We start from the raw sequence: 25406 nt of genomic DNA, 5'->3' as shown, positions 1-25406 counted from the left end.
AAAGTTTTTAAATTTGTATGTATTATCTAAATCATGAAAGAAACATTTTGGGTTTTATGCCCCTTTAACATTGATAGATTAGGACCACCATTTTATGAGTACACATTTGGCATGGAGTGATAAATAGATCCTTTAAATCATTAAATTTGTATTTCATCAGACATCAAGGCTAGCCACAGTCATTAAAGGAACATTCAACACGTTGAGATGGTAATCTAAAATGATAAAATCATATATAAAAAAACCCTGCAATATACTTTTATTTATTTTGTCCCCTTTTCCTGTAATTCCATTCTGAAATTGTGAGCTTTTCAGTTCCTGTTAGAAATGGAAGTGCAGAACACTGGTATATTCAACACAGCCATTGGCTGCACACTCTAGTAACCTATTTATAACTGTCCCTAATTGGCCACAGCAGAGAACGTAACCTAATTTACAACATGGCAGCTCCCATTGTTTTATAGACACTAAAACGTTACACTTATTTTATCAATATTTAAGCAACTAATAATACTTAAAAAAAATACATCTACATGCTTTTCTCAAACTAATCTATTCTTTGAATGCATCATTCTATCTAGCATTTATTTAGGGTTTAATGTATCTTTAAACATTTGGCTTTTAATGATAATATTGCACTTCATGTTCGGTATTAATTTCATTATTTCTGAGTAATATTAGCTAGCAAGGAATGCAAATCTTTGTACAGTCCTAGGTGATCTGGCTAAAGATGAGCATTAAGACTTGAAGTAAACCATTCTTTATTATTTATAACATTTACGGTTATATATAAAAGTTACATAACCCAGGGCTCAACAAACCACTGGCTCCTAGAATGTTACCCCTGGCTCCTAACTTTTTGGGTTAATTTCCACATATGTAATAAGAAATGCCACTGTCTGGCTCCTACGTCATTTTAAGATGATAAATTGTGCAACAAACATCAAAATGTGTTAATATTAGCTAGTTTTATCTTAATATTGGTTGGCTTAATATTTAGCCGGGTGGTGTGCCCATTAAATGGGTCCTGGAGAGAACAATGAATAAATAAATGTGTCATTTTAGCAAAGCAACCCATAAAGTTGGCTGCAATCTGCTTTTACCTCCCATATACAACATGCAACGCTTATTGTTCTGCTATTTATCATTTACTAACTTATCTACCTTCTTTTTGAATATTTAAATACTTTGTCATTGGAACATGAAGAATTATCAAAACTCAAATTCTTTTATTAAAAGTTTCACTCTTCTAGTTTTTGCATGAATAACCAATGAGAACATGCTTTACCTTGCAGTCTTCACCATAGTTTTCAACCATGTAGGTGACAAATTCTTTCATATCTGTTGACACGCCCATAGTGGTCCTGGATGGTAGGCTCGCCAATGCATTCATCTCTGTAAATAAAATCATTGGTTAAAAGGACAGGAAACGCCAAATATTTAATGAACGATTCGCATAGAACATACAATTTTTAACAACTTACAAATTTACTTTTGTTATAAAATATGCTTCAATCTGATATTACTGAAGAAACAGCATTGCACTACTGGCAGCTAGCTGACCTCATCTAGTTAGCCAATCATAAGAGACATATTTATACAGACACCAATCACCAGCTAGTTCCAACTAGTGTAGGATATGTGTGTATTCATTTTCAACAATGGATACCAAGAAAACAAAGCACATTTGAAAATAGAAGTGATTTTAAAAATAAGTGTATTAAAATGGCATGCTCCGATTCTTGCAAGTTTAATTTGGACTTTCCTATCCTTTTAAATTCCATATAATAAACAAGCGTGCCTAAACATTTCACTATAAATATATAAAATCACAAAGTAGTATGTTTTTTTCCCACTCAACAATTCTGCTCTTTACAACCAACAGTTAAAGTGAATGTAAACTTTGACGAATGTGTGACAGTTTTTTTTAAAAACAGAATTTATGCTTACCTGATAAATTACTTTCTCCAACGGTGTGTCCGGTCCACGGCGTCATCCTTACTTGTGGGATATTCTCTTCCCCAACAGGAAATGGCAAAGAGTCCCAGCAAAGCTGGTCACATGATCCCTCCTAGGCTCCGCCCACCCCAGTCATTCGACCGACGGACAGGAGGAAATATATATAGGAGAAACCATATGATACCGTGGTGACTGTAGTTAGAGAAAATAATTCATCAGACCTGATTAAAAAACCAGGGCGGGCCTGGACCGGACACACCGTTGGAGAAAGTAATTTATCAGGTAAGCATAAATTCTGTTTTCTCCAACATTGGTGTGTCCGGTCCACGGCGTCATCCTTACTTGTGGGAACCAATACCAAAGCTTTAGGACACGGATGAAGGGAGGGAGCAAATCAGGTCACCTAAATGGAAGGCACCACGGCTTGCAAAACCTTTTTCCCAAAAATAGCCTCCGAAGAAGCAAAAGTATCAAATTTGTAAAATTTGGCAAAAGTGTGCAGTGAAGACCAAGTCGCTGCCTTACATATCTGGTCAACAGAAGCCTCGTTCTTGAAGGCCCATGTGGAAGCCACAGCCCTAGTGGAGTGAGCTGTGATTCTTTCAGGAGGCTGCCGTCCGGCAGTCTCATAAGCCAATCGGATAATGCTTTTAAGCCAAAAGGAAAGAGAGGTAGAAGTCGCTTTTTGACCTCTCCTTTTACCAGAATAAACAACAAACAAGGAAGATGTTTGTCTGAAATCTTTAGTAGCCTCTAAATAGAATTTTTGAGCACGGACTACGTCCAAATTGTGTAACAAACGTTCCTTCTTTGAAACTGGATTCGGACACAAAGAAGGTACAACTATCTCCTGGTTAATATTTTTGTTGGAAACAACTTTCGGAAGAAAACCAGGCTTAGTACGCAAAACCACCTTATCTGCATGGAACACCAGATAGGGCGGAGAACACTGCAGAGCAGATAACTCTGAAACTCTTCTAGCAGAAGAAATTGCAACCAAAAACAAAACTTTCCAAGATAATAACTTAATATCTACGGAATGTAAGGGTTCAAACGGAACCCCTTGAAGAACTGAAAGAACTAGATTTAGACTCCAGGGAGGAGTCAAAGGTCTGTAAACAGGCTTGATCCTAACCAGAGCCTGAACAAATGCTTGAACATCTGGCACAGCTGCCAGTCTTTTGTGAAGTAAAACAGATAAAGCAGAGATCTGTCCCTTCAGAGAACTTGCAGATAATCCTTTCTCCAAACCTTCTTGTAGAAAGGATAGAATCTTAGGAATTTTTATCTTGTTCCATGGGAATCCTTTAGATTCACACCAACAGATATATTTTTTCCATATTTTATGGTAAATTTTTCTAGTTACAGGCTTTCTAGCCTGAATCAGAGTATCTATTACAGAATCTGAAAACCCACGCTTTGATAAAATCAAGCGTTCAATCTCCAAGCCGTCAGTTGGAGGGAAACCAGATTCGGATGTTCGAATGGACCCTGAACAAGAAGGTCCTGTCTCAAAGGTAGCTTCCATGGTGGAGCCGATGACGTATTCACCGTGGCCACGCAGGAGCTATCAAGATCACCGAGGCCCTCTCCTGATTGATCCTGGCTACCAGCCTGGGGATGAGAGGAAACGGTGGGAATACATAAGCTAGGTTGAAGGTCCAAGGTGCTACTAGTGCATCTACTAGGGTCGCCTTGGGATCCCTGGATCTGGACCCGTAGCAAGGAACCTTGAAGTTCTGACGAGACCCCATCAGATCCATGTCTGGAATGCCCCATAATTGAGTTATTTGTGCAAAGATTTCCGGATGGAGTTCCCAATCCCCTGGATGGAATGTCTGACGACTCAGAAAATCCGCTTCCCAATTTTCCACTCCTGGGATGTGGATCGCAGACAAGTGGCAGGAGTGATCCTCCGCCCATTGAATTATCTTGGTCAGTTCTTTCATCGCCAGAGAAGTCCTTGTTCCCCCCTGATGATTGACATATGCAACGGTCGTCATGTTGTCTGACTGAAACCTTATGAATTTGGCCTTTGCTAGTTGAGGCCAAGCTCTGAGAGCATTGAATATCGCTCTCAGTTCCAGAATGTTTATCGGGAGAAGAGACTCTTCCCGAGACCATAGACCCTGAGCTTTCAGGGATTCCCAGACCGCGCCCCAGCCCACTAGGCTGGCGTCGGTCGTGACAATGACCCACTCTGGTCTGCGGAAGCTCATTCCCTGTGACAGATTTCCAGGGTCAGCCACCAACGGAGTGAATCTCTGGTCTTTTGATCTACTTGAATCGTCGGAGACAAGTCTGTATAATCCCCATTCCACTGTTTGAGCATGCACAGTTGTAATGGTCTTAGATGAATTCGTGCAAAAGGAACTATGTCCATTGTTGCAACCATCAATCCTATTACTTCCATGCACTGCGCTATGGAAGGACGAGGAACAGAATGAAGTACTTGACAACAGCTTAGAAGTTTTGATTTTCTGACCTCTGTCAGAAAAATCCTCATTTCTAAGGAATCTATTATTGTTCCCAAGAAGGGAACTCTTGTTGACGGGGACAGAGAACTTTTTTCTTTGTTCACCTTCCATCCGTGAGATCTGAGAAAGGCTAGGACGATGTCCGTATGAGCCTTTGCTTTTGACAGGGACGACGCTTGAATCAGGATGTCGTCCAAGTAAGGTACTACTGCAATGCCCCTTGGTCTTAGAACCGCTAGAAGGGACCCTAGTACCTTTGTGAAAATCCTTGGAGCAGTGGCTAATCCAAATGGAAGTGCCATAAACTGGTAATGCTTGTTCAGAAAAGCGAACCTTAGGAACTGATGATGTTCCTTGTGGATAGGAATATGTAGGTACGCATCCTTTAAATCCACGGTAGTCATAAATTGATTTTCCTGGATAGTAGGTAGGATCGTTCGAATAGTTTCCATTTTGAACGATGGTACCCTGAGAAATTTGTTTAGGATCTTTAGATCCAAAATTGGTCTGAATGTTCCCTCTTTTTTGGGAACTATGAACAGATTGGAATAAAATCCCATTCCTTGTTCTCTTATTGGAACTGGATGTATCACTCCCATCTTTAACAGGTCTTCTACACAATGTAAGAATGCCTGTCTCTTTATTTGGTTTGAAGATAATTGAGACCTGTGGAACCTTCCCCTTGGGGGTAGTTCCTTGAATTCCAGGAGATAACCTTGAGAAACTATTTCTAGCGCCCAAGGATCCTGAACATCTCTTGCCCAAACCTGAGCAAAGAGAGAAAGTCTGCCCCCCACTAGATCCGGTCCCGGATGGGGGGCTATCCCTTCATGCTGTTTTGGTAGCAGTGGTAGGCTTCTTGGCCTGCTTACCCTTGTTCCAGCCTTGCATTGGTTTCCAGGCTGGTTTGGGTTGTGAAGTATTACCCTCTTGCTTAGAGGATACAGAATTAGAGACTGGTCCGTTTCTGCGAAAGGGACGAAAATTAGGCTTATTATTAGCCTTAAAAGACCTATCCTGTGGGAGGGCGTGGCCCTTTCCCCCAGTGATGTCTGAAATAATCTCTTTCAAATCAGGTCCAAATAATGTTTTACCTTTGAAAGGAATGTTAAGCAATTTTGTCTTGGAAGACACATCCGCTGACCAAGACTTTAGCCAAAGCACTCTGCGCGCCACGACAGCAAACCCTGAATTTTTCGCCGCTAATCTAGCTAATTGCAAAGCGGCATCTAAAACAAAAGAGTTAGCCAATTTAAGTGCTTGAACTCTGTCCATAACCTCCTCATACGAAGATTCTTTACTGAGCGATTTTTCTAGTTCCTCGAACCAGAAACACGCTGCCGTAGTGACAGGAACAATGCATGAAATTGGTTGTAGAAGGTAACCTTGCTGTACAAAAATCTTTTTAAGCAAACCCTCTAATTTCTTATCCATAGGATCTTTGAAAGCACAACTATCTTCGATAGGAATAGTAGTGCGTTTGTTTAGAGTAGAAACCGCCCCCTCGACCTTGGGGACTGTCTGCCATAAGTCCTTTCTGGGGTCGACTATAGGAAATAATTTCTTAAATATAGGGGGGGGAACAAAAAGGTATGCCGGGCCTTTCCCACTCTTTATTTACTATGTCCGCCACCCGCTTGGGTATAGGAAAAGCGTCGGGGGGCACCGGAACCTCTAGGAACTTGTCCATCTTACATAATTTCTCTGGAATGACCAAATTGTCACAATCATCCAGAGTAGATAACACCTCCTTAAGCAGTGCGCGGAGATGTTCTAATTTAAATTTAAATGTCACAACATCAGGTTCAGCTTGATGAGAAATTTTTCCTGAATCTGAAATTTCTCCATCAGACAAAACCTCCCTCATGGCCCCTTGAGATTGGTGTGAGGGTATGTCAGAACAGTTATCATCAGCGTCCTCTTGCTCTTCAGTGTTTAAAACAGAGCAATCGCGCTTTCTCTGATAAGTAGGCATTTTGGATAAAAGATTTGCTATGGAGTTATCCATTACAGCCGTTAATTGTTGCATGGTAATAAGTATTGGCGCACTAGATGTACTAGGGGCCTCCTGTGTGGGCATAACTGGTGTAGACACAGTAGGGGATGATGTAGTATCATGTTTACTCCCCTCATTTGAGGAATCATCTTGGGCAATATCATTATCTGTTGCATTACTGTCCTTACTTTGTTTGGACACTATGGCACAATTATCACATAAATTTAAATGGGGAGACACATTGGCTTTCATACATATAGAACATAGCTTATCTGATGGTACAGACATGTTAAACAGGCTTAAACTTGTCAACAAAGCACAAAAAACGTTTTAAAATAAAACCGTTACTGTCACTTTAAATTTCAAACTGAAAACACTTTATTACTGAATATGTGAAAAAGTATGAAGGAATTGTTCAAAATTCACCAAAATTTCACCACAGTGTCTTAAAGCATTAAAAGTATTGCACACCAAATTTCAGAGCTTTAACCCTTAAATTAACGGAACCGGAGCCGTTTTTACATTTAACCCCTATACAGTCCCAGAATGAGGCTCTGTCTATAACTAGAAAGGCCCCCATCTGAAAAAGGTGTCCAACACAGTGCCTGCCGTTTTTCTAAACGTTCCCCAAGATTATAATACCAATAATTAGTTAGAATCTGCATAATATGCCTAGTAAAGCAATTGTTTTAGCCCAGAAAAATGTCTACCAGTTTTTAAGCCCTTTTTGAAGCCCTTTATTCTTTTATGTTTAACTAAGAAAATGGCTTACCGGTCCCCATGAGGGGAAATGACAGCCTTCCAGCATTACATGGTCTTGTTAGAAATATGGCTAGTCATACCTTAAGCAGAAAAGTCTGCTAACTGTTTCCCCCAACTGAAGTTACTTCATCTCAACAGTCCTGTGTGGAAACAGCAATCGATTTTAGTTACTGTCTGCTAAAAATCATCTTCCTCTTACAAACAGAAATCTTCATCCTTTTCTGTTTCAGAGTAAATAGTACATACCAGCACTATTTTAAAATAACAAACACTTGATAGAAGAATAAAACTACAAAAAACTCTTAACCATCTCCGTGGAGATGTTGCCTGTGCAACGGCAAAGAGAATGACTGGGGTGGGCGGAGCCTAGGAGGGATCATGTGACCAGCTTTGCTGGGACTCTTTGCCATTTCCTGTTGGGGAAGAGAATATCCCACAAGTAAGGATGACGCCGTGGACCGGACACACCAATGTTGGAGAAAATCCTATTAAAAACGGGCATTTTCATTCAAAGTTTACATTTCACCGGTTTTGTTAAAAAAAAAAAAAAAAAAAAAAAAACACACACAAAAAAACAAACAAACAACAACTTACCTTTTCTTTTTGAAAAGCAGACCAGCGATTCCCCGCCTGCTGCTCGTCTCTTCATACGTCAGAAGCCGTGATTGGGGGAAGCCAGATTCTTCATTTCAGACGTAAGAAGAGACTAGCTCCAGGCAAGATAAATCGCTGGTCCGGCTTTCAAGAAGAAAAGGTAAGTATTTTATTTTAACAAAACCGCTGAAATGTAAACTTTGATTTAAGTGTCAGTAAACCTAAAAAATAATGTTATATAATTCTGCACATAGTGCAGAATTATATAACATTATTTTAGTGCTATTGTTATAAAAACTTTTTTTCCATTTTCATTTTTTTAAAAATATGCACGTTTTACCGACCCGCAGGAGCGAGCTGCACTTAATGTTATGGCGAGGTCGGGCCGGGCTGTGACTATACAGCTGGCCCGATGCGCTGTGTAAAACGGGCTGTAAAAGCGGGTCTGTAAAACGGGCATATTTTTAAAAAATTCAAACGGGAAAAAAAGGTTTTATAACAATAGCAATAAAATAATGTTATATAATTCTGCACTATGTGCAGAATTATATAACATTATTTTTTAGGTTTACTGTCCCTTTAATGAAAGTGCCCCCGTTTTTAATAAGATTATTAAAAACCGAGCACACAATCGCCAAAGTTTACATTCACTTTAACATAAAGGTCATGACAATCTGCATCTCAGGCTGGTGCCATCAATGATTAAACACAAGCATAAGAAATTAACGTAAAAAATTTATTTTAAAACACATTTATAATTGTAGGCGTTCTCACAAACTAGCAGTATGGTATGTTTGTACTTTTAACATTCAACCAACATTCGTTACAAGATGGGTTTAAAACACTTAAAGGGACATGCCACCCACATATTTTTTATTTTATGATTTAGAAAGAATGTAATGTTAAACATCTTTCTAATTTACTTACATTATCTAATTTGTTTTATTCTCTTGATATTCTTTGATGAAAAGCATATCTAGATATGCTCACTAGCTGCTGATTGGTTGCTGCACATAGAAGCATCATGTGATTGGCTCACCATGTGCATTGCTTTTTTTTCAAATAAGGATATTTAAAAAAATGAAGCAACATAAATTATGGAAATAAATTGGAATGTTGTTTAAATTTCTATTCCCTATCTGAATCATGAAAGAAAGATTTTGTGTTTAGTGGCCCTTTAAGGGGCATAACAATTAAAAAGTGAACTTTGCATTAATTGCTAGAATGTTTAGCATGTTAAGAGACCAACCACTGTGTCGCAGGTATATGACTGGAATAGTTTTCTGCTACATGAATATCTAATTTCAAGCAGAAGTTTATGAATTGGGGAACAGCAAGTATGAGATCTGGCACAAGCTGAACATGTAAGGAGGAAGTAGTAACCTAAGTGAAACATGAAGATTTAGGATAAGACAAATTCTCCAGTTAAAAGGAAGCTAAAGTGACTGAACTAATACAAAGCCAGAGAAAAAAATGCTAGGGGGATAGACATTGGACATTCATTACTTATGGTTAAGTCATTTTGGATTTCCTGAAGTGAAAACATTGCAATAAATTCAAGAAATATCACCTTAATCAGTGCACATTTAAAGATGATCACTAGTTTCAGCTGCACCTGAGGATTCCAGATCTCAGACATTTGCCGAACACATTTCTCCAGTTTCAAGATTATCAGTCAGAAAAAGAATGAGGTCAATAACATTACTTATGAGGAGACAAGGAAATAAAAGGTGCAGAACAAAGGTTCTTATTTGTGATAGATACCAGTCACAATAAGAACCAAACACAAGGCAATCAGTAGGTCAAAGTGAATAGCTGCAGAGTCACCAGCAATAAAATAGCAGCAGGATTTGTAAATCAAATGTGATCTCATATAGGGGTTGATTTATCAAGAGAATCTGCAGTCACGGTTTATCAAGCAGCGGTCATCAGACCGCTGCTTCCCTACCTTCTTCTCCACCTCTTTGGTGAAGAATTTCAATCTCCTCTGTCTTGTCCAACCAGGGAGATTGACAGCTACTGCCTGTGCGTGATTGGCGCTTGTGCGCAATGTTAAATTCCGACAACTGATGCTGCCCGCCAGAGGAGAGCTAGGGCAGACAGGGGTGAATATGTACGCCCCTGCTTGATAAATTGAGTCCATAGAGTGGGTAAGTAAAGCTAATAGAGGAGCTCACACGCAGTGCAAGCAGACAGGGCTAACATAAGACAATAATACCAGTGCTACACAGGTCTCTGTGAGACAAGTAAAGACAGGTTAGTGAGGGTAACAATAGAAAATATTTGTATGGATCAATTCAAAGTGAAGCTAAACAATAGGGAAAGAAGTCTGAAAGTAAAAAGAAAAGTTTGAAGTGTCCAGGAGGAGCTGGGAGATAAGAGTGGAAAAAACATTCAGACGTTATAAATATGAAGGCGACAGAACGATTTATAGAACAGGAAATGTTGAGTTTAAAAACAAACAAAACCAAATAGCAACTGAATTACAAAAGTGTAAGCAGAGGCTTGTGTAGAGAGACAAGCTGTTTACAGCACATCAAGTAATGCATCATCTCAGGAAACATTGCAAAACTAAATATGAACACACATATTGCAATGTATAGCTTTCAACCAACAAACTGTCTCAAAACGAAATGCTAGGACCCAGCACTGCACATCAAATACGGTTGCCTCAAATGATTACGTTACGTATATGTAGTTCTTACCTTCTATCACATATGGCTTCTTGACAAATTTATTCTTTTCCTTAGATGCCTGCCCCATCTAGTATATACAATAAAAAGTAAAACTTTATTTAATTACATAAACAGTTTAATATTTGTTCAATAAGAAAGATTTCTGAAGATAACAGTTAAGAACTGTTAACATTATAAAAGTGATATATCAGGGTTCAACAAATTGTTTAATATCTAGGTGCCAGGCCATATCCTATCAAAAATAGGACAACTTAGAATTGTTTCAGTGTAATGAAATTTGTTATTTAAAAAAAAAAAAAATGTATGTATCTAAATAACCATGTTTTTTTATTGTAAAAGTTCTGAGCTGGGTGAAGAATTTTAGGGCTCTTTGGATTCATTCTGCGGAAGGAGCCTGCCTTTAGCTATAAGCGTGAACTGTAAATATCACACAAGAAGTAGTAAAGATCCTTGCAAAGGTATAAATACTAGCAGTGTGTAACATTTAATAAATGTTATATCCATGTTCTTTTGATTTAAAACCCACTTGTACTCTTGCTATGGACATACAAACCACCCAAAGTGAATCTCTCAACAGTATATCCCATGTAGCTGGAGTGTTTCTCACTGTAAACAATCACAGTCTGGGTCCCCGCTGTATGTGGTCACAGTCCAATGCTCCTTGAATTATACTGTATACATGCGTGCACTTTGGCGATGGAGGGGCGAATGAGCACCTCCGCATCTGGTAACTAATTTGTCTATGATTAAAATGATGTTAAACTGTACCATGGCTGCCAGCTGGCAACAGTTTCCTTAGTTAATGTGTAATCAATCCACATTAAAACAAACAAATATTTCACACTTAAAAAAAAAAAAAAGTAATAACTTTTCCTACTGCCAAATGCCAATCATGGCATGGCGTAGAGAAGTCCCACCCGCTCTATACTATGTGTAGGGAGCTCCCGTCTGCTCTACTCATTACCATATGCACGCTCCAGTGTCCCTTATGAATATATGAATTGTAATAAAACTTCCTTCGTTTTAATCAAGATTCGCTCTAAATATGTTCCTGGCTTCTTTCCCAGTAAACGCTAAACATTAGTTCTGATTCAGGGTTTACTTTTAGCTATTTGGGAGTCCCCTTTTCAGTGCCACACATGCGCTTCAATAACGTGCATGTGGTTGGTGACGTCAATCACTATTGAAACAACATTAGCGTTTGTAAATATACTATGCGGGTGTGTAATAATTTCCATATACTATAGCGAGCCGTACGGCAACGCTTTGGATTAGCTGGTCAAGGTGTGAGAAACAAAAAAAAAGGCTGGGAGAATGGGGGCCAGATGGGGAGCGCAATTAGTAATCAGAAATATTGTTGACGAAAACGCATTCAGGGTTAAAGTAAAAGTAAATCCTAGCGTTTTACAAACGCTAGGATTTACTATTGAAACAAATAAAGGGCACTATCATTCATGAAGTATAAGATACTTCATGTAGAAAGCTCCTTTATTTGATTTAATCGATCGCCGCTCTTAGCTCCTACAGCAGCCCACAGCTAAATAATTTTTGGCTAAGAGGTGACGTTTTCACCTCTTAGCCAATAGCCGTGCAGTAAATCCGGCTTGGCGCCCATGGGAACCGGATTTACCGCACGGCTATTGGCTAAGATGTGAAAAATGTCACCTCTTAGCCAAAATTTCTTTTAGCCATGCACTGCTGTAGGAGCTAAGAGCGGCGATCGGTTGAATCAAATAAAGGAGCTTTCTACATGAAGTATCTTATACTTCATGAATGAAAGTCCCCTTTATTAGTTTCAATAGTAAATCCTGCTAGGATTTACTTTCACTTTAAAGGGATAGTAAACCCAATTTTTTTACTTCATGATTTAGAAAGAGCATGCAATTATAAACAAGTTTCTAATTTACTTCTATTACATAATTTGCTTCATTCTTTTGATATACTTTGCTTAAAAAAAAAGCATATCTAGATAGGCTCATAAGCTGCTGATTGGTGGCTGCACATTGATGCCTCGTGTGATTGGCTCACCCATGTGCATTGCTATTTCTTCAAACAAACGATATCTAAAGAATGAAGCAAATTAGCTAATAGAAGTAAATTGGAATGTTGTTAAAATTGTATTCTCTATCTGAATAATGAAAGAAAATGTTTGGGTTTAATGTCCCTTTAAGTATCACAAAAAAAACAAAAATGGTATTAGACTAATCTGAAATAGCACTACATATTAGGACAAAGTTTTTCCTGTGAGTTTGAAATCACTTTAAGGAAGCATCAGCCGAAACCCATAAGACAGATCCGTGCCAACTGTCAGCCAACAAATCTGTTTAAAATTCAGAAGCCAATAACAATATTTAGTAGCCAGGCATATTTTAGGATCCAGACAATAGTATTTGTATAAAGATATATGGAGAACAACCCTAAAATTTAGGAGCCATGGTGAAAATTCTAAGCAATAGTGTCTCCCTGGCTCCTGGGTTTGTCGAGCCCTGGTCTTGTGTACTATTTCTTTTATTACTGCTTGTATTGGATATTTCAGATTAAAAGTGCTTTTTGAGAAACTTGCTGCTTTTAGCTTTTTTTCAACTAGCTATTTGGATTGGTCAAACCCTGTTATAGGCACTGTTTTATTTCTGATGCATATAAAACAGCATTTTAACATTAAAGGACAAAGAATAAAGCTGGCTACAATCAACATATATTGTACCGCAAAAATAAATTATGTTTAATAATATGTTGTTTTAAAATATTTTTGCAACTCACATTTTTTTTTATTGGTAGAGCTTTATTGGGATCAGCAGCAAGGCCCATTTCAGCAAGATTGATAGCTACTGACTTTTTTTCATCCCAGGCATTTCGGATCTGGTCACTGTAGTCAAAAACATGATCATTATCAAGTGTTAATATCATAATCATTCTAACAAAATAACTCAAATTATTGACTTAAAGTGAATGGCAATTTTGACAATTCAGTGCCCGGATTTTAATAATCCTATTAAAACCAGGGGCACTTTCATTCATCAAAATTTACATTATACTTGTTTTATACCTTTTACATTATACTTGTTTTATTACCTTTTAATCCTGACAGACGCTCCAATGATTCCCCTGGCCGTTGGAAGCCTCTTCGTACGTCAGAAATGACAAATCCGGCTTCCTCCAATCATGGCTTCCCCCCTGGGGAATCATTGCCTGAGACAACGCCGTGATTGGAGGAAGCTGGATTTGTCATTTTGGACGCGCGAAGAGGGCTTGCGATGGGCGTAAGAAGCGCTGCAGCAGCTGTCAGGATTAAAAGGTAAACATTTGAACAAAAGAAGTGAGATGTAAATTTTGATGAATGAAAGTGCCCCTGCTTTTAATAGGATTATTAAAATCTGGGAACTGATTCGTCAAAATTGACATTCACTTTAAGGGACACTGTACTTAGAAGTCTTTTATCCATATGAAAGACCGGCCTTTATAAACACAAAGCCTTTTTTTCCTGCATAAAAAAAAAAAAAAAAAAAAAATGAAGGTGGAAAAAATGGATTTGTATCAGTTGTGGATTTAATATTTATCCTTATAGGTACTTTAAAGGGAAAGTAAAGTCAAAATTAAACTTTCATGATTCAGACAGGGAATGCAATTTTAAACATCTTTCCAATTTACTTTTATCATCAAATTTGCTCATAGTATTTCTTTGTTGAAAGCTAAACCTAGGTAGGCTCATATTTCTAAGCCCTTGAAGGGCGCCTCTTATCTCGGTGCATTTTGACAGTTTTTCACTGCTAGACAGCCCTAGTTCCTGTGTGTCATATTGATAACATATCTATATATAACATTGTGAGTCAGCACTGATTGGTTAAAATGCAAGTCTGTCAAAAGAAAATAAATAAGGTGGCAGTCTGCAGTGGCTTATATACAAGGTAATCACATAGGTAAAATGTATATTAATATAACCTAGTTGGTCAAGAAATACTGGGGAATGGGTAATAAAGGGATTATCTATCCCAGGGCTCAACAAACCCAGGAGCATGGGAGCCACTGGCTCCTAGAATTTTACCCCTGGCTCCTATCTTTTTGAGTTATTCTCCATATGTCTATATACAAATCCAACGATCTGGCTCCTAAAAATATACCTGGGGGTCGATCCGATAAAAATCGTCGCCCGCAAAAGTCGGCGACGCCAATATTTGCGCGGGTTTGGTATCACATATACGGCGTAACCTAGAAGTTACGCGCGTATATTTCTGCCGTAGCCCGTAGTTTTTTTGGGCCATAGGCAGGTATACCAAACCAGCGCAGTTTGGTATCCAATATACAGCGTAAGGACTTACGTGGCGAAAATGGAGAAATCTTACTCCATTTTCACCTCGCCACAAAAAGCAGCCGTAAGAAGCCTTACACTGAGTATTGGAGCCCCGTAACTCTCTAAACTAGCTGCTAAATAAAACCTAACGCATGCGCAATGTCTATCTACCTGTCAACCGCGATCTGCTAAATAAAACCTAACACCTAACGCATGCGCAATGTCTATCTCCCTGTCAACCGCAATCCCCCGCCGCAATCCCTAATAAAGTATTTAACCCCTAAAGCGCCGCTCACGAACCCCACCGCCATCTACATAAACTAACCCCCTACTGTGAGCCCCTAAAACCGCCACCATCTAACTGATCTATCCCCTAATGTGAACCCCTTACACCGCTGCCATCTACCTTATCTGTCCCCTAATCTGACACCTTACACCGCCGCCACCTATATAAAAAATATTAACCCCTAATCTAATCCCCCTATACCGCCGCCAGCTATATTAATATTATTAACCCCTAATCTAATCCCCCTAAAATAATTATCTCTATAACCAGCCCTTAAAAGGGCCTTTTGCGGGGCTTTGCCCCAAAGTAAACAGCTCTTTTGCCCTATAACCTGCCCTCCCTACACCGCCGCCACCTATATTAATAGTATTAACCCCTAATGTAAGCCCCTTACACCACCGCCATCTATTAACCCCTAATGTAAGCCCCTTACACCACCGCCATCTATATTAAAATTATTAACCACTAATTTAATCTACCTACCCCGCCGCCAGCTATATTATCTATATTAACCCTAAGTATATTATAGTTAATATAGTTATTACATTATATATATTAACCCTAATTATATTAGGGTTAATATAGTTACTATAGTATTTATATAAACTATATTAACTCTATCTAACCCTAACACCCCTAACTAAATTCTTATTAAATAAATCTAATTCATATTATAAACTAAAATATTCCTATTTAAATCTAAATACCTATAAAATAAACTCTAAGATAGCTACAATGTAATTAATAATTACATTGTAGCTATGTTAGGGTTTATACTTATTTTACAGGTAAATTGTTAATTATTTTAACTAGTTATAATAGCTATTAAATAGTTATGAACTATTTAATAGCTACCTAGTTAAATAATTACCCAATTACCTGTAAAATAAATCCTAACCTAAGTTACAAATACACCTACACTATCAATAAATTAAATAAACTACAAATATCTATCTAAAAATACAATTAAATAAACTAAACTAAATTCCAAAAAACAAACACTAAATTACAAAAAATAAATAAAAAGATTACAAGATTTTTAAGCTAATTACACCTATTCTAAGCCCCCTAATAAAATAATAAAGCCCCCCAAAATAAAAAAATTCCCTACCCTATTCTAAATTAAAAAAAAGTTCAAAGCTCTTTTACCTTACCAGCCCTTAAAAGGGCCATTAGCGGGGCATGCCCCAAACAAAAATGCTCTTTTGCCTGAAAAAAAAAAAAAAAACACAATACCACCCCCCAACATTACAACCCACCACCCACATACCCCTAATCTAACCCAAACCCCCCTTAAATAAACCTAACACTACCCCCCTGAAGATCTCCCTACCTTATCTTCACCACAACGGGCCGAACTCCTCATCCGATCCAGGCGATGTCTATCCAAGCGGCAAAGAAGAGGTCTTCATCCCGGCGATGTCTTTATCCAAGCGGCAGCAAAGTCGTCTTCCATTGGGCAGCATCTTCCATCAAGCGGCATCTTCAATCTTCACTCCAAAGACGCGGAGCATCCATCCCGGCCGACGACTGAGGTACCTTTAAATGACGTCATCCAAGATGGCGTCCATCGAATTCCGATTGGCTGATAGAATCCTATCGGAATTAAGGTAGAAAAATCTGATTGGCTGATTGAATCAGCCAGATTCAAGTTCAATCCGATTGGCTGAACCAATCAGATTGAGCTCGCGTTCTATTGGCTGTTCCGATCAGCCAATAAAATGCGAGCTCAATCTGATTGGTTCAGCCAATCGGATTGAACTTGAATCTGGCTGATTCAATCAGCCAATCAGATTTTTCTACCTTAATTCCGATTGGCTGGTAGAATCCTATCAGCCAATCGGAATTCGACGGACGCCATCTTGGATGACGTCATTTAAAGGTACCTCATTCGTCGTTTAGTCGTCGGCCGGGATGGATGCTCCGCGTCTGTGGAGCGAAGAATGAAGATTGAAGATGCCGCTTGATGGAAGATGCTGCCCGATGGAAGAAGACTTTGCTGCCGCTTGGATAAAGACATCGCCGGGATGAAGACCTCTTCTTTGCCGCTTGGATAGACATCGCCCGGATCGGATGAGGAGTTCGGCCCGGCGTGGTGAAGATAAGGTAGGGAGATCTTCAGGGGGTAGTGTTAGGTTTATTTAAGGGGGGTTTGGGTTAGATTAGGGGTATGTGGGTGGTGGGTTGTAATGTTGGGGGGTGGTATTGTGTTTTTTTTTTCAGGCAAAAGAGCAGTTTTCTTTGGGGCATGCCCCCACAAAAGGCACTTTTAAGGGCTGGTAAGGTAAAAGAGCTTTGAACTTTTTTTAATTTAGAATAGGGTAGGGAATTATTTTTTATTTTGGGGGGCTTTATTATTTTATTAGGGGGCTTAGAATAGGTGTAATTAGCTTAAAAATCTTGTAATCTTTTTTTTATTTTTTGTAATTTAGTTTAGTTTATTTAATTGTATTTTTAGATAGATATTTGTAGTTTAATTAATTTATTGATAGTGTAGGTGTATTTGTAACTTAGGTTAGGATTTATTTTACAGGTAATTGGGTAATTATTTTAACTAGGTAGCTATTAAATAGTTCATAACTATTTAATAGCTATTATACCTAGTTAAAATAATTAACAATTTACCTGTAAAATAAATATAAACCCTAACATAGCTACAATGTAATTATTAATTATATTGTAGCTATCTTAGGGTTTATTTTATAGGTAAGTATTTAGATTTAAATAGGAATATTTTAATTAATAATATTAATATTAGATTTATTTTAATAAGAGTTTAGTTAGGATGCTAGAGTTAGATAGGGTTATATATAGCTGGCGGCGGTGTAGGGGGATTAGATTAGGGGTTAATACATTTATTATAGGTGGCCGCGGTGTAGATTGTAGGCAAAAGCGCAGTTTAGTTTGTGAAAAAGCCCCGCCAAAAGCCCTTTTAAGGGCTGGCAAAAGAGCTGTTACTTTGGGGCAATGCCACGCAAAAAGCCCTTTTCAGGGCTATTTGTAGGGTTAGACTTAGGTTTAGTGGTAGGGATAGTTTAGTATTTTAGGGGTTAAATAATTTAATATAGATAGCGGCGGGGTAGGGGCTCACTTTAGGGGGTAGGTAAGGTAGATGGCGGCGGTGTTAGGGGCTCACTTTAGGGGGTTATAGATTTAATATAGCTGGCGGCGGTTTCGGGGTTAATAACTTTATTAGGTTGCAGCGGGGTTTGGGAGCGGCAGTTTAGGGGTTAATACATATTTTATTGTTAGGATAGAGAGGGGGGATAGCGGATAGAGGGTTAGACGTGTCGGGCTATGTTAGGGAGGCGTGTTAGACAGTGCGGGTGATTTAGACTTTAGTCAGGTTTTGTAGGCGCCGGCAGTTTCTAATGTGCCGTAAGTCACTGGCGACGCCAGAAATTTGTACTTGCGCAGATTTATGGACACTGCTGGTTTATCCGACTTACGGCACGTTAGCATCTGACGGCGCCGTATATGGGATAGCTCGAGTTGCGAGATGAAACTGCGGGCGACGCGGGTTCCCTCGCTTGCGCCGCAAACTACGTCGTTTATCGGATCGCACCCCTGGCTCCTAAATTTTAAACACATTTATCAAGCACTGATCTATCCTATATCACCCGTAAGCACTGGAGGAACGGCTTACACAATATATCTAAGCGACAAAAGAACTAAACGATCTTAGACACGTTTATGTTGTACTTAAAGGGACACTGAACTGAAATTTTTTCTTTTGTGATTCAGATAGAGCATGAAATTTTAAGCAACTTTCTAATTTACTCCTATTATCAAATTTTCTTTATTCTCTTGGTATCTTTATTTGAAATGCAAGAATCTAAGTTTAGATGCTGGCCCATTTTTGGTGAACAACCTGGGTTGTCCTTGCTGATTGGTGGAAAAAATTCATCCACCTATTCAAAAAGTGCTGTCAAGAGTTCTTAACCCAAAAAAAGCTTAGATTGTTTTTTTTTCAAATAAAGATAGCAAGAGAACTAAGAAAAAATTAATAGGAGTAAATTAGAAAGTTGCTTAAAATTGCATGCTCTATCTGAATCACAAAAGAAAAAAATTGGGTTCAGTGTCCCTTTAAGCAAAACCATGTATTATTTATGTCTATGTACAAACTTTATCCTGAATATAATAATTTCACCCTTTGTAACAGTAATTATCTTTTGTATTTGTTGCAAAACTAAAATAAAAAAAGTTAAAAAAATGTGGGATTATGTATCTTTAAAGGGACAGTCTAGTCCAAAAAAAAAACTTTCATGATTCAGATAGGGCATGTAATTTTAAACAATTTTCCAATTTACTTTTATCACCAATTTTGCTTTGTTCTTTTGGTATTCTTAGTTGAAAGCTAAACCTAGGTGGTTTATATACTCATTTCTAAGCCCTTGAATGCTGTCTCTTCTCTCAGGGCATTTTTACAGTTTTTCACCACTAGAGGATGTTAGTTCATGTGTGTCATATAGATAACACTGTGCTCACGCACGTGAAGTTCCATGGAACTAGCACTGATTGGCTAAAATGCATGTGTCAAAAAAACAGAAATAAGTGGGCAGAGTTTGCAGAGGCTTAGATACAAGATAATCACAGAGATAAAAAAAGTGTATTTTTTTTAACTGTTGGTTATGCAAAACTAGGGAATGGGTAATAGAGATTATCTATCTTATAAAACAATACAAATTCTGGTGTAGACTGTCCCCTTAAACAAGAAAAATTCTGGAATAGACTGTCCTCTTAATCAATGCTCTGCTAGTATTAGCACATTGCACCTATCAACAAATAAGCATTAGCAGGAAGCGCATATCAGCTTATGAGTATCTGTAGGATGTATACAACTCAACGTAGAAGTCTTTTACTCCATGTTTTTATGCAAAAAATTAAATAAAAATCAACATGTTTGGATACTTTTTCATATGGATGACTGGAAAATTTCTAAGCACAGTGTCCTTTTAAGTGTACTTTCTTTGCTAGTGTCATCCACTTTGAAGAAATCATAATAAAAATCATGAATTTACAATTTTTTGGTCTAGATTACAAGTGGAGTGCTATTTAGTGCTTTAGCTAAAGCGTAAACACTGCCAGAAGTAATCTTTTTGCATGCAAGCAGGTTATTGCACGTATTACAAAGTTGAAAGTAAATCTTTTGCGCTCACGAATGGAATTCAGATATCACGACTCTGCTTTTTCTCCACCATAGACTTCAATCAAGAGCACAGAAGAAAAAACCTAACACCTATCTCTTGTATGCTAAATATATATCTATAGGAATAGATATATAGGTATAGATATATATGGAAATATTTAAAATAAAATTTTCCTGTATGTGAAGACCATTGGAATGTGAGATTTTTACAGTAAAATACATCATTAAATATTATAGACTTATTAGACACACAATATATATATATATATATATATATATATATATATATATATATATATATATATATATATATATATATTAGCCCTTTGAGGTCAAAATATGGCCATATATCCGAACCTTTATCAAAAAACGTGTATTGATATATATATATATGAATAGGGAATGTATTTATGTTGTGTTTGGTGCACCAATTATTTTAGCATTAACCCTTTACAGGAGGCCTTCAGTAGTGCTAACCCGGCATGCGTTAAATTCAATTGCGTTCTAGCGAGCATGTTTATTATCAACTTGTAATACGCACTCAAATTAAAGCACCTACATTATTCTAGTAATTATTGTGCAAAAACAGTGCACCACATTCTAGCTAGAATAATGTAGTCAAAGAAAAAAGGTTAGTCTGAGAATACCATATAGATGCAGTTTTTAAAGTTTCATTATTTGTTTAAATATTGACAAAATAATTGCAAAGTTTTAGTGTCTATAAAACAATGGAATGCCATGTTGTTTTCTCTGCTGTGGCCAATTAGGGACACTTATAAATAAGTCACTAAAGTGTGCAGCCAATGGCTGTGTGGAATATAATAGTGTCCTGCACTTCCATTTCTAACAGGAACTGAAAAGCTCACAATTTCAGAATGGAATTACAGGAAAAGGAGACAAAATAAATAATGAAGTATATTGCAGAGTTTTATATATACATATTATTTTATATTTCCATCTCAAAGTGTTTAATGTCCTTTTAATGTGAATTTTGTAGAAAAACTTCCTTTTTATGTTCTAACTTAAAATATTATATTTTAACAATTTATCTTTCAGATAGCAAAACGTTTTGGGGTTTTTCTTTTTACGTTTCAACTTTAAGGTTACATCTCTATGACACTATGTCAGGGTAATATGCGGTTATTTAGTGCAGATGATGCGTCTTAATCCCTGATTGCACTGAACTAGTCGGAAGCTCACCATTTTATCCTAGGCGCCATTTTCTTCTTCTCCCGACGATTGAGTTTCTTCCGATCTACATTATATTTAAAAGTATTTCGCTTCTTTTTTACTTTCGACATAATGAAAACACCACTTTCTACACAACTGCAACCAGGAACACGTGAGCAGACAGGAAACACCACCCAAGAAGCGCTTACAAATGACGTCACATCCAGTTGAATGTGTGGGTACGTCTGGGAATTGTAGTTTTTTTTTAGTTGCGCTCAATCAACTAAAAGAGGCTAGTAAGACAAAGTTTGTTTACCAGAACTCTCATATGATGATCTCCAGATTACACAATTGAAGTAATTTCACACCCTGAAAAACGAGTTCTAAATTGCTCAAACTATCTCAGAAATTAGCAACATTTCAGAATGTAATTTATTAGCATATACCAGTGCATAAGAAGTGGATGGTATAAAAGTATTTATATTGTAAAAATTTTTATTTACCACAGACATATGCATATAGTTGCCAGGTGTTCATCGTTAAACTGGACAGTCTAGTTTGTCCACTAGCTCTGCAAAAAATGTATCTATAAAAACAGAATTTGCCTTTTCCGTTCGCTATATTTTTAACCCCTTAATGACCGCAGCACTTTTCCATTTTCTGTCCGTTTGGGACCAGGGCTATTTTTACATTTTTGCGGTGTTTGTGTTTAGCTGTAATTTTCGTCTTACTCATTTACTGTACCCACACATATTATATACCGTTTTTCTCGCCATTAAATGGACTTTCAAAAGATACCATTATTTTCATCATATCTTATAATTTACTATAAAAAAAATTATAAAATATGAGGAAAAAATGGAAAAAAACACACTTTTTCTAACTTTGACCCCCAAAATCTGTTACACATCTACAACCACCAAAAAACACCCATGCTAAATAGTTTCTAAATTTTGTCCAGAGTTTAGAAATACCCAATGTTTACATGTTCTTTGCTTTTTTTGCAATTTATGGGGCAATAAATACAAGTAGCACTTTGCTATTTCCAAACCACTTTTTTTTCAAAATTAGCGCTAGTTACATTGGGACACTGATATCTTTCAGGAATCTCTGAATATCCATTGACATGTACCGTATATATTTTTTTTTCGAAGACATCCCAAAGTATTGATCTAGGCCCATTTTGGTATATTTCATGCCACTATTTCACCGCCAAATGCGATCAAATAAAAAAAATTGTTCACTTTTTCACAAATTTTTTCACAAAGTTTAGGTTTCTCACTGAAATTATTTACAAACAACTTATGCAATTATAGCATAAATGGTTGTAAACGCTTCTATGGGATCCCCTTTGTTCAGAAATAGCAGACATATATGGCTTTGGCGTTGCTTTTTGGTAATTAGAAGGCTGCTAAATGCCACTGCGCACAATACGTGTATTATGCTCAGCAGTGAAGGGGTTAATTAGGGAGCATGTAGGGAGCTTCTAGGGTTAATTTTAGCTTTAGTGTAGTGTAGTAGACAACCCCAAGTATTGATCTAGGCCCATTTTGGTATATTCCATGCCACCATTTCACCGCCAAATGGAATCAAATTAAAAAAAACGTTAATTTTTTCACAATTTTAGGTTTCTCACTGAAATTATTTACAAACAGCTTGTGCAATTATGGCACAAATGGTTGTAAATGCTTCTCTGGGATGCCCTTTGTTCAGAAATAGCAGACATATATGACTTTGGCGTTGCTTTTTGGTAATTAGAAAGTCGCTAAATCCTGCTGCGCATCACACGTGTATTATGGCTAGCAGTGAAGGGGTTAATTAGGTAGTTTGTAGGGAGCTTGCAGGGTTAATTTTAGCTTTAGTGTAGAGATCAGCCTCCCACCTGACACATCCCACCCCCTGATCCCTCCCAAACATCTCCCTTCGCTCCCCCATCCCACAATTGTCCCCGCCATCTTAAGTACTGGCAGAAAGTCTGCCAGTACTAAAATAAAAGTTTTTGGTTTTTTTTTTAAAAGAAAAAAAAAAGCATATTTACATATGCTGTGTTTAGGATCCCCCCTTAACCCCCAACCTCCCTGATCCCCCCCCAAAACAGCTCTCTAAGCCTCCCCCTCAGCCTTATTGGGGGCCATCTTGGGTACTGGCAGCTGTCTGCCAGTACCCAGTTTGAACAATCAAATGTTTATTTTTTTATTTTTTTTTTATTTTTTCTGTAGTGTAGCTCCCACGCACCAACCCCCACCACCTAAATTACACCTAATGGGTTTTTTTTTTACATTAAATGTCCCACTTTTATTTAGCTTTGGGACACATTTTTTCTGTAGTGTAGCGGCTCCCACCCGCTCCCTCCCCGTGCACGCGCCCGCCCCTGCCCCCTTGTGCACGTGCGCGCGCCCGCGCGCTCCCCCGGTCTTCCCCGCCCACGATCCCGCCCCCCTCCACATGACCAGGGCCATCGATGGCCGCCACCCACCTCCCATACCGGCTCCCACCCACCAACGATACTGGCCATCGATGTCCGGTGCAGAGAGGGCCACAGAGTGGCTCTCTCTGCATCGGATGGCCGTAAAAGGTTATTGCAGGATGCCTCCATATCGAGGCATCACTGCAATAACCGGAAAGCAGCTGGAAGCGAGCAGGATCGCTTCCAGCTGCTTTCCACACCGAGGACGTGCAGGGTACGTTCTCAGGCGTTAACTGCCTTTTTTCTGAGGACGTACCCTGCACGTCCTCGGTCATTAAGGGGTTAAAGGCAGTAAATCTCGTTTACAGAGAAAACCACAGTGGCAAAAAAGCGAAACTGCACGTGAAAAAAAAACACGGTATGCATTGCACAGTGCCACATTTTGTTTTTGTTGCAAGTGCGACCATTGACCATTTTGAAAAGTACATGGTCATAATTAAAAATTGGGCAATGCTTTCTTGTTTTGTGTATGGCAGCCAGATGGCAGGAGAGCATTACTGGTTCTAAGATATATAAACTGTTATGTTGTGTGAGTGAAGGTACAATAACGGAAGCAGACTACTTAGAGGTTTTTTTGTGGATTGCACACGGCTTGGCATTTTAACAGGCCTCATGCTAATGGGGACTACAATGACAATCCCTGCAACATAACTCCCAACATTTCAAAATTCAAAAGAGGGACACCCCCCCCCCCCCCCCCAAAAAAAAAAAATTGCAATGTGGTGGGCGGGGCTTAAAAAATCATAAGACCAAAGTAATAAAAATAAAATTCTAAATAAAGTCATATATTTTAATACACTTAGGCAGCAAATCAAACACAAGCTCAAACCACTGGTATGGCTATGTGAGCGCTGTATTTAATTAGCCTTTGCAAAGACATTGCTAAATATTTTTATCTTAATTGCACATTTATTAATAAATTCTTTAAAACTACTCTGCATTCCCCATTAATATTCTAGATTCTGGCCTTTAAAGTCAGCAAAAATGCACAGTAGCACGCTACATAGCATACACTTACACATGCAGATACACACACACACACACTACATAGCATACACTTATACATGCAGATACACACACACTACATAGCATACACTTACACATGCAGATACACACACACTACATAGCATGCACTTATACATGCAGCATACACTTATACATGCAGATACACACACACACTACATAGCATACACTTATACATGCAGATACATACACACTACATAGCATACACTTACACATGCAGATACACACACACTACATAGCATACACTTATACATGCAGCATACACTTATACATGCAGATACACAGACACTACATAGTATACACTTATACATGCAGACACACACACACTACATAGCATACACTTATACATGCAGATACACACTTATACATGCAGATACACATACACACACTACATAGCTTACATTTATACATGCAGACACACACACACTACATAGCATACACTTATACATGCAGATACACATACACACACTACATAGCTTACATTTATACATGCAGACACACACATACACTACATAGCATACACTTATACATGAAGATAC

General features: G+C 38.1%; 1 protein-coding gene across 1 annotated transcript in view; it reads right to left on the bottom strand.

Annotated features, from left to right (window-relative positions):
- The window catches only part of NOP16 (NOP16 nucleolar protein), a 29327-nt gene extending 7741 nt beyond the window's left edge, over positions 1-21586 (bottom strand). The window contains exons 1-4 of the mRNA XM_053717077.1: positions 21408-21586; positions 13245-13350; positions 10494-10551; positions 1289-1395 (exon numbers count right to left, since the gene is read on the bottom strand). Coding sequence (XP_053573052.1) covers positions 1289-1395; positions 10494-10551; positions 13245-13350; positions 21408-21508 — 372 coding nt within the window. The 5' untranslated portion in view covers positions 21509-21586. The remainder of the gene's footprint in view (positions 1-1288; positions 1396-10493; positions 10552-13244; positions 13351-21407) is intronic.
- Between the last annotated feature and the right edge of the window lie 3820 nt (positions 21587-25406).

The sequence above is a fragment of the Bombina bombina genome, chromosome 6 (assembly GCF_027579735.1).
Source record: "Bombina bombina isolate aBomBom1 chromosome 6, aBomBom1.pri, whole genome shotgun sequence".
Lineage (NCBI taxonomy): Eukaryota > Metazoa > Chordata > Amphibia > Anura > Bombinatoridae > Bombina > Bombina bombina.
Note: the sequence above shows the minus strand (reverse complement) of the source record. Positions and strands in the feature narration are given on the sequence as shown.